At 34.6% G+C, this 10937-nt stretch overlaps 1 protein-coding gene across 1 annotated transcript in view; it reads right to left on the reverse strand.

The window, feature by feature from the left end:
* Positions 1-6420, reverse strand: part of LOC106874703 (importin-13) — a 57904-nt gene extending 51484 nt beyond the window's left edge. The window contains exons 1-4 of the mRNA XM_014922514.2: positions 6286-6420; positions 4139-4191; positions 3399-3518; positions 2153-2211 (exon numbers count right to left, since the gene is read on the reverse strand). Of these exons, the coding sequence (XP_014778000.1) occupies positions 2153-2211; positions 3399-3518; positions 4139-4168 (209 nt within the window). The 5' untranslated portion in view covers positions 4169-4191; positions 6286-6420. The remainder of the gene's footprint in view (positions 1-2152; positions 2212-3398; positions 3519-4138; positions 4192-6285) is intronic.
* Between the last annotated feature and the right edge of the window lie 4517 nt (positions 6421-10937).

The following is a 10937-nucleotide window of genomic DNA, read 5'->3' on the forward strand; positions in this document are numbered from 1 at the left end:
TAGAAATAAGGCATCAGTGGTGCTTTTACCTGGCACGAACCCAAACTGCATCTCATCTAAATTGATTCGCTCCCTAATTAGTTGGGCTATGACTCTCTCTGTAACTTTCATAACCTGATCTAACAGCTTGATGCCTCTGTAATTATTTGTATCTAAAGCGTCACCTTTACCTTTGTAGCAGTTGACTATGATGCTGCTACACCAGTCATTGGGTATGACTCCTTCGTGTATCACCTGGTTCGTAATATGGGTGACTAGGCTATAGCCAACACTGCCAGATATTTTGAGCATCTCTGCAGTGATTCCTGATGGGCCAGGGGCTTTCCCGGTCTTCATACTCTTAATTGCTTTGGTTTGCAAAATTCAGAAATGGAGATTTCAGCCTTGAAGATTAAGATCAAAGAGGACGTCCAGTTGAGTTTGATAAGCTCCTTGAGGCATTACTTGAATAAAATTCTGCATTATCAGTTGAAGAATTGGCAATAAAGCTTATTTCAAACCATACAACTGTTCATCGTCATTTTCAACAACTTGGAAAGGTTCCTAAACTTAGAAAATGGGTGCCTCATGAATTGTCTGAAAGCAACTGCAAATCCCGAGTTGACATCTGCTCTTCTCTCCATGCTCACAAACTCATTTTACCCTTTTTGGATAGACTTGTGACTGGTGACAAAAAATGGATCTTCTATTGAAATGTTAAACGTTGTAAACAGTGGCTTGGAAAAAAAGCTCAACCACAACCGAGAAGGGAACTTCATGGGGAAAAAGGTTCTTCTCTCTATCTGGTGTGATTGCAAAGGAGTAATTCACTTTGAATTGTTACTACCTAATGCAACAATCAATGCTCAAGTCTACTGTCAGCAATTAGAGTGTTTGAACCAAGCTTTGAAGAAAAAAAGACCCGCTTTAGTGAATCGAAAAGGAGTGATGTTTCATCAGGACAATGCGCGACCCCACACTGCAAAGATCAAATCACAGATGATCGAAGAGCTTGGTTGGGAAAAAATTCTTCATTCTCCTTATTCTCCTGACCTTGCTCCTTCAAACTACCGTTTGTTTTGTAGTTTATAGAATCATTTGGGGGACATAACTTTCACAAGCCAGGAGGAGGTCAAAACTGACATTTCAGTGTTCTTCACTTTGAAACCAAAAGTGTTTTACATTGATGGGATTAAAAAGCTTGTAAAATAGATGGAAGGAAGTCATAGATAATCAGGGAAAGTACATTGATGATTAAATTTCAATTAAATATAACATTTGATCACTTGTTTTCTTTATTCAAAATTCGGACAGAACTTATGGGATGACCTGATGTATATCTCACCATGACTGGCAGTATTTTAACATCCACTTTTTCATGGCAACATGGGTTGGACAAAATATATTAAGGTGGATTTTATATGAGTGGATACCTTTCCTATCACCAACACTCACCTGTTTCCAAGTAAGGTAATATTTCTCCATGACCATGTACATTTTCACAAATGACTGGAAGCAAAGGACGCTGTTTGCATGATGGTGACATGTTTACAACTATCGTGCAATGTCAACCAAAGAGACAGTAACATACACACATAAATACAATAGACTTCAATCTTCTTGTCTTGACATCAAGTGATAGTTGTAAGTGAGTATCACCAGCATATCAGTGGTGTCCTTCAGTTTCAATCATCTGTGAAAACATATCCAATCAAAGAGAAATATTACCTTGAAACAGGTGAGGGTTGGCAACTGGAAGGGCATCCACATGTAGAAAATCTGTCTTAATGGATTTTATTCAACCAATGTGAGCATGGAAAAGCAAACATTAAAACAACAATGATGTTGATGATGAAATAAATATTGCCAAGATCAACTACCTTTCATCATGATCAATAAAATATAAATAAAATATTGTGGTTGATATATGACAATAGCCTCTACTCAATTTGTGCTAATGAAACAAGGCATTATGTGTAAGACAGAGTAAAATTTTAGTACATAAAAGCACCACATAAGAACCTATTTTGTATGTTATATTTTAAATTTAGTATTAATTTTTTCAAAAGTTAGTTATCTTGCTGTAGTCTCACTTCCTTAAATTTTTTTTAAGATATACAATCAGTCAACAGTTTTTAAAAATATAACAAAATATTTAAAGAGAGTAACTCACCAAAACTTGGATATTTTCTGGTGCAGGCAACTTGCAGCAAAAAACTGCACTTCTGGACTCTAAAGGATGAAAACAAAATAACAATTCAATTGAAAGATAAATAAAATAGTTTTAATAAATTCCTAATTAAATAAGGTAATTATATATTTTTTAGTTAAAATCATGCAGCAAAAACTAAGTAGAACATTAAAAGCTGAGTGTCAAGTTCAAGATAGTAATATTTCATGAAATGAATAAAGTTCAATCAACAATAATACAATCTTTTCTCATAATTTGTCTGGAGTTGACAACCAAATTGCACCGTTTCATTAGACAATATTGATAAAAGCTTCCTTCTTGTTTAGTAACTTGAAGCTAATTGTTGTCATTTTTGTTTCTTGTTGAATAGTCTGGGTCAGTTCTAAAGGTTTCCAATCAAATGCATGCAGCAAATTCATAGACCCTGTATTCCCAGTAACTCATGAATTGCTGTACTGTATTGTCATTTGAGCTGCTTGATTTAATAATATAAATGTCTCCTAAATACAAGGGGCTTCCAAAGGTCACTGCTTGGAACCAGATTCTTGACATTAAAAATATGAGACAAATTTCCCCTTTGGCACAACACCAATCTATTACAATTAACATTCTTAGAAGATATGGTATATATTCCCAACTGTTCATTTCATCCTTCTTTACGTTTTGAGTTCAAATTTCGCTAAGATCAGGTTTGCCTTTCATCCTCTTGGGATCGATAAAATAAAATCAATGTAAGTGGCTTATCCTCAACCCCGAACTTACTGGCCTTGTGTTGAAATTTGAGACCAATATATTCCCAACTATTTAGTTCACGAACATATATAGTTAAGGCAAATATGCAATGAAATACCAGCAGTGAATTTGAAGTCAAGGTTTATGAGCTGGTAGTCTAATACCAAATTCACTCAGCCATTATGCACTTGCTCAATATGGCAATTACATTTGCAAACCTCAGAACAATATGTTCACAGTAAAGATAAAATGATCAGTCACAGTTAGCACAGTCTTTCAAATCAGAATACTGTTTGAACATAATATGACAAAAGTTACTCAAGCAAACATTTGTTCTAACGATACAAGAAATACACTACAAAACTTTGACTATGAACAGTGGTAAGCATATCTAAAACAAATGTCCATTATTATGATACTACTAACATTACCAATTATATTAAAGAAGCTATTAAAGAACCAAAGGTAATAAATTCAGGTAAATTAGTTACTGTACCTGGTTAGGGTCAAGAAGTTGCCAAACAAATACCCATGCTTCAGGTGCTACCCGGGCTTTAGTTAGCCAAGTATGAACTTGAGGTTTCTGATCAGAACTGAAATAGAATTGGCTCACAGCCTAAAAGAATGAAATATTAACAAACAACTCATTATTATATGGTGTTTGAACATTTCATATATATAAATGATAAAAGATGAAATAGTGATGTTTTGGCTATTAAATATTATATTATTCTGCTCTTTGTATTGAGTAATGGTCAGTCACTCACACACATATATAAATATATATACATATATTTATATATGACAAAACCATTAGCACATATATATGCATATGTGTGTGTACATATTTCTTTTTCTTAGAGAAAATATTTTGATGAGTATTTTGCATCATATTCCATATTTATATGAGAAAGGAAAATAATTAAATCAATACATAACTTATATATACAAATGATATTTACTTAGATTTGACTGCTTGAGAGGATTAATGATTTCAGAAACAAATTTGGACCTTTGCTTAATATGAAAATGATTAAGTGACAAAAAAAAAAAAGTTAGACCTAAAAATCACCGAAAGGGAACTTTTATGTTGTTAGTTTAAACTGTTCACACTTTGCAACAGTCAATGGTAAGTATTACTAATTATAATGAAGAAATAAGTGTTTTTCAGTGGTAATTTTTCTCATGCTTAGTTTACAAACATAAGTATGTAGAGATCCTCAAGTTACAACAAACCTGTATAACATTACTTGATGTAAATTCCATTTTTCAGAACAGCTCCATTATCTCTATTAATAGAAATAGTTGCAATGAGTATTTCAATACAGACATGTTACACTTATTTTAAAAAGTAATATTAACTTACACACAAAATCATTTACAAACCAAGACACAAAGAAATTTCTAGTAACATTATTTTTTCATGTCTAAATGTATACTATCCAATCTCAAAATCATTAAAAAAAATAATTTAAAAGATAAGGCAAGCCACATTATTCTGGTCTCTATCAATCATGAGAATAAAGAATAAGAAGATTCAAAACTAAGATCTATTGCTGCAATTATAACTTGTCAGAAATTGAGCATTTTTAAAAGAATTAGTTCTTTAATTTAACGTGCTAGGGGTATGAGCATACTCTCTTTTGGGGAGACGAATGAAGTAACTTTTAACTAGGTATGAATTGAACCCAAGATATGATGATACGATAAAGATGGTACCTACCAAGTAATATTCCTAACATTGTTAGCAGAATCTATAACATTAAACAAGAATTGGTTTTAGTCTGAAGTACGAGTTTTAATGTCTATATGACTTCAGGAAACTACGAAGTAAGGCTATGGTAGATAACTATGTGTTTAAGTTCTTATAGTGACCTAAACATATTGCAATTACCGAGATGTGTTTAAAAAAATTACGGTGAAATTGAAGTAGAGTTCTATCAGAATATGGTGGTTTCGACCTTTTAGCCTTCTAGAATAGCTCTGTATGCTTGTAAAGTGTATTTATTATTATGCTAACTTATATAAAACAATTAAAATTTGTTTATTCAAATGACAAAATAGTTTCATGCAGAAATGCAATGGAAGGTTATAGAGATGGGACAAAACGATTGCAATACAACGTTGTTATAAATATACATGATTGAATGACAAACGTAATTCGGCCAATAACACAGCCTTCGATAAATATTCTTACTTCTTATACAATGAGATGACTTCGTACAAAAACTTCTTGAGATTAAGTAATACCTTACAAAACTTTCCCGTTAGACTGACCAAATTCCTTAATACTTCCTTTTCTTCGTACCCCTCTTCCCAGAAATAATTCTCGTCTTAAATGGAGTTGAAATTGAATTCCCTTAAAAAAAAAACATTGCCTTGAAATTGCAACCGCTACATCCTACACACTTTACTGGGGGAAAAAATCGATAAGATTCTGCATCCTTGTGGTACGTCCTGGAGAACAGATGACGTACAAAACATTGTTATTAGCAGTAAATAGCAAACAATAGTAATTTTTTGTTCTCCACTTTATCTATGTACCATATGTAACGAAAGTGTCTGCATATTAAAGTAGCACGTAATAAAGTTAATCAGGTTTTTAGAATGTTCGTAATTAATTCCAGTTTCGGTGATAATTATAATTACACTATAACGTATGTTTAGTCTCCTACGGAAAGAGAGACCTATATCCGAATGTAAACATGTAACAGATAATCACATAGCCGATTTAAACACAAACGAGTCCGGCTGTCGATAGGATGTCAAAATGTAAACAAGTATTATTTCTTTAATAAACAACTTGATAACATTTACAATCTGAAGATCATACACTTATTACTAACATATATAATAGCTGCATATATAAGCTAGGAACAGTCTGGTGTCTATGATTAAATCTTATTTACTAAAGGAAAATTAACAAAAATCATATTTAAAATTAAGGGAAAAATACTATTTTTTGTTTTCTATTCAAAATGTTTCTTTGTTTTACAATACTGAATTCTCCTTCACGTATACTTATTGTATCATATTTTTTCGTGGCTGATGATAAAAACAAAGTTTAAAACAGACTACAAAATGTGTTTGTAATATGTCTATGTAAAAACTACATCGAAATTACATATGTTAATCTAAGTATGAAAACAGTAATTTCTAAACGACCTGAAATATAAATGCCGCATTGAGAAGTAAACAACATTTACATATCGGATAAATGTGTGTGCGTGTGTGAGTGTTCTGTATGTAATTTACTCAGCTGTTTGTAAATGAAAAAGAAAGAAGCTTGGTAACAAACAAAATACCGCATGGATCAATGTACAAGAGAAATTTAATTAAAGAATAGTTTAAGTATCTCAGAATAAATAACAAAGGAAATGTACCTTAATGACAAGAAAATACGCTTAAAAGTAATTAGAAGTGATATAAATGTAAGAAAAGGCTGGGAAACTTAAGTCGGAATACCATAAGATGTCTCCCCACCTAAGTGTTCTCAGTCGTTTCATTATCACAATCTACACTCACTTCCGTTTGCTGCTTTCTTTCTCATTTGTCTTCAGTTTCCCCCACCTTCAGGAGTGTGGACATTGGAAAACCTGAATTACTTCCCTTGTTTTAATTAGCAATCAGACAATTAATTTCATTTAATGCGTCATTTAGAGACAGTGCTTATTATTAATATAAATTTATGTTATATCTCAATCAGAAAAACGTATCAATAAGTTTTAGGGAAAATGAATTCAATGTTTTGTTACTGAAGGCAAATAAGTTGAAGCAAAACAAAATAATTTTGTGTACATAAAAATCAATGTACTTTACTTGATTTCGTTTATTTATTATTATTAATTTTTTTTTGCACACTAGAGTAGACAGCTTGCCTTTTCAGATATGTGCTGTAGTTGGGGAAATATTCTGATGTAAAATAAGTATAGGAAAATCTCAGTAGGTACATATAAAACTAATGGAGAGGAAAAGTGTTTGAAAAAATGGGGCTACTTAAAATTTTCATAGTCCAAAGGAAAGTATTTGAAATGAGTAAAGAAGGTTAAAACTTTGGATACATTAAAAAAAAAACATCTCCATAATTGATAAAAATAAGAAAATAATGAAGGATGGAAAATAAATGAGCAAGGTTGAAATACTATGCAAAGCAAGCGAAAGAAAGAGACAATGAACCACCATGAAGCAAATCAAAAGTCAAGGTTAAAGTCCTTTCAATTTGACCTCAACTTCACTGATTCCATATTTATAATCAATGAATTAAATAACAAAGGCAGCGAACTAGCAGACTTGTTAGCACACCAGTCAAAATGCTTTGCAGCATTTCTTCTGGTTTTACACCATAAGATCAAATTCCACTGAGGTCAACATTGCCTTCCATTCTTTCAGGATTAATAAAATTAAGATCAGTTGACCACTGGGATTGGTGTGAAATTTCAAGCCTTGTGTATATAGAAGAAAGCAATGAATTAACAATTTAAAAAAATATTCTTGATATTTTCCAGTGAGGACAGTCTTTCCATAAAGTACAGTATAGTAAAGAAAAAATAATAATCATATTAATGTTTATGTAAAGTAGTATAATGCATGTGAAAATGAGGTGCTAGATTTCTAGCTCATAAGTTTGAATCTTACAACAATTGTGTCTTGCTCTAAGCCAGTTGATCTGACAGTCGATTAGCAGGTTCCACCTTACAACAATTAGATGTCTAGCAGAAGAAAGGGCATCTGGTTGTGTAAACTTCTACAACAAAATTACCACATCCATGCAAGCATGGAAAAATGAATGTAAAACAGAATATACTTTATAAACATAACTGAGACTGATAAATTTGAAAATCAAATAGTTCATAAAATATATCTGGAGCTAAACATCAACAGCAAATGGGAATTAAAAAAACTGACTGAATGTCACAAACTCACAATTTTTTGATCATATTTCATCTACACATTTAACTATAACACATACACACACACCAATACCCCACACACCACTCTTCTTCCATACTTGCACACCTCTACCCACATTCACATGCATCACAAAAACACACACACATACACACCACATTGCCGAAACAAAGTATTAAATCCAATAAAAATTAAAAGTAACTAAAAACAATGACACATCTGGTGACCAAAACTTTCCTCTACCTAGCATTCCCTTTTGTGAACCACTAAAACAACAACCCCATGACCTGAAGCTGACACACCTAAATAGACACACTTGTTTACAAAGTTCTACATGCATAAATAAATTCTGAACAAAAGCATAAACCCACATTTAATCAATAAAAAATTTTTCATATCCCTCCATCACAACTCATCCTATAATCTAATTACCACTCAACTGAGCTCAGTAAACTCTAGAAAAAATTTATTGTAACATAGACTATATAAAGCCAAGATTAACTTAATGAATCACAGTCCAACGATAGCTTAGCTAGCTGAAACTTGGGAGTTACTGCCAATATTATTCTAGTTAAAGAATAATGTGTGTATATATATATATTAAAACAAAAAGTTAAATTCTGGCCATAGAGTTACCAAAGGTCTCATATCCGCAAAAGCCACAGCCTTATGGACAGTTCGTCAGACTCTATAAAAAGACAAAAAAAACCTACCACACAGACAATGTTTGCGATCTTATCGAACTGTGCATCCAGAACATCTTAGGGAAGAGGTTTCCTTCAGTCCTCTTTGGTCTCTACAGATATGACACCCTAGCCAACAGGCACACACTAGATAGACTTTGAAAGAACCTAATTAGCACCCTAAGCTCAATAGGACTCAAGATTCCCATTGAGACTAACCTTACCACGGTAGATTTCCTAGATGTTACTTTAGATCTTGGCTCTGGTACATACAGGCCCTATCACAAGCCAAATGAGAAGCCATCCTATATTAGCACAACCTTCTGCCACCTCCTTATAGCGTTCAAGAACCTAGTGAAGGGTGTAAGCAAGAGGGTCTCGAATATATCCTCTAACCAAGATGTCTTTGATGCTAGTGCCCCCTACTACAACAAGGTACTGGCATTGAGTAGGTTTAAGGGCTGCATCTCCTACATGCCAGGCCCTAACACCCAGAAAAAGAAGTGCCATAGAAATGCAGTTTGGTTTGCTCCACCCTTTTCACTCAATGTCAAGACTTGTGTGGGAAGGATTTTATTTAGATTAATAGATAAACATTTCAGACACACACATAGACACAGGCAATTATTTAACAGGCACAACCTTTCGTTGTGCACCTAACATAACAAGCATTCTAACAAGCACCCACAATACAAGGGGAGGCAGGTTGCTCTTGGAGGGTATACAATAACTGTCCAGTAGGAGGCTGATGTGAGGTCGAAAAAGTCATCTATGAAGCTACGGTGACACCTAGACTTGCTATCCGCATTACCAGCAATGTACCACCCAACAGCAAAAATAGCAGATTAACCAGTTCTCACACCAGTACAATTCCCACAGCCAGGGATGATGACTAGTCTGGGACCAGTGACACAGAGTACCACTGCCACAGATGATGAACAAACCATTATCATTAACACCAATAGTGTAACCAGCTCTGCACCATATATTACCACCAGTACAATCGCCACACCCAGAGATGATGACCAATCCAGGACCAGCGACACAGAGGAGGTATCCAGTGTCCCCAGTATCACAACCACAGACAATGACGAAACAATTATCATTGACACCAGTGGGATGACCAGCCCTGCACCATATGTTACCTCCAGCCACACCCACACTAATGCTGGCAGCTACATTGCCAACCATATAACTAGAAATGATAACCACAGCGATAACATGACTGGATCATTGCGCTATATTGACAACGTCAGCAATGGTGTTACCAACAGCATCTCCATGCCTGGAGCCTACCAGAGATATACCAGGAGTGTGAATATAGCCACATCCCAGGTTTGTAAATATATCAGATCAGCCAGTACATCTTTCAAACATTGCTCCCACAACCACCAGTCATCCTTCAGAGTCCCAGAAACACATTTTGTCATGTCCCAGACCAGCCATGTATGGAACCTCAAAGATCAAGGGACCCCCATGTGCTATCAAGGGGAAAACAGTAGAACATCCAGGCCCATATATTAATGGCAGTGAACTAGGTTCGATAAAATTGATTATATTGTAGTGACACCTGGTTCTGGATGCCATTTTGATTTGTCATATTTTGTGCCACATTTTGCGGGTGATTGGTAGCCATCTTGTTTCTGGCGCCACTACAATCTTTCTATTTTCGTGCTTCTGCACTCCAGGCGGAGCCTTGTAGTGACGGTTGGTTCTGGATGCCATTTTGGAACATTCATCCACACATGCGCAAAGGATTAGAGCTTTCTGGAGATCTGACAGAAGCCCTTTATGCACATGTGCAATCATCATCAGCAGCTAGGTTTGATCACCATTCACCCTTTTTGGCCCCGGCTGTTGACCAGGCAGGACACAGCTGAGACCAGCTCTGTGGAGCTGGAATTCTGATGGTGAGCGACGTTGCGAGTCTGTGAAAATGCCTTTGTATTTTTGTGTTGTGTCTAACTACCAACCCTGCTGCTTCCACACCAAGGCATTCAGGCCACTGATGTCCAAAGATGAGATGTTTATTCAGACAAAATAGATTATCATTGTTATTTGTTGAAAGAGATCCCGTCCTCACTTTTTCCTTCCATGAACTATGCATGGAATTGTGAAGCACCCAGCAAGTGCAAATCACATTTTCCTACAATATCCACTCCAAAATCTGTGACAATGTGCCTTCGTGGAAAATAGCTTTTACAGTTTTTAACTCCGCATTACATTCACTTTCATTTTCACTCAACTTTTTATATCATTAACTTTACATTTCTACCCATAGAGTACAAATATTTAACAAAACCCATGTTCTAAATGCAGTAGGCAATTCTAATTACGACAAAACGAAGAAATCATCATAGAAGCTTTATGAATATATTTTTGCATATCTTCAAACAACAGAGTCTTACAGATGCTTATATCAAAATGCTGAATGTTGTCCTTAA

This window comes from Octopus bimaculoides, chromosome 4 (genome assembly GCF_001194135.2).
Source record: "Octopus bimaculoides isolate UCB-OBI-ISO-001 chromosome 4, ASM119413v2, whole genome shotgun sequence".
Taxonomy (NCBI): Eukaryota; Metazoa; Mollusca; class Cephalopoda; order Octopoda; family Octopodidae; genus Octopus; species Octopus bimaculoides.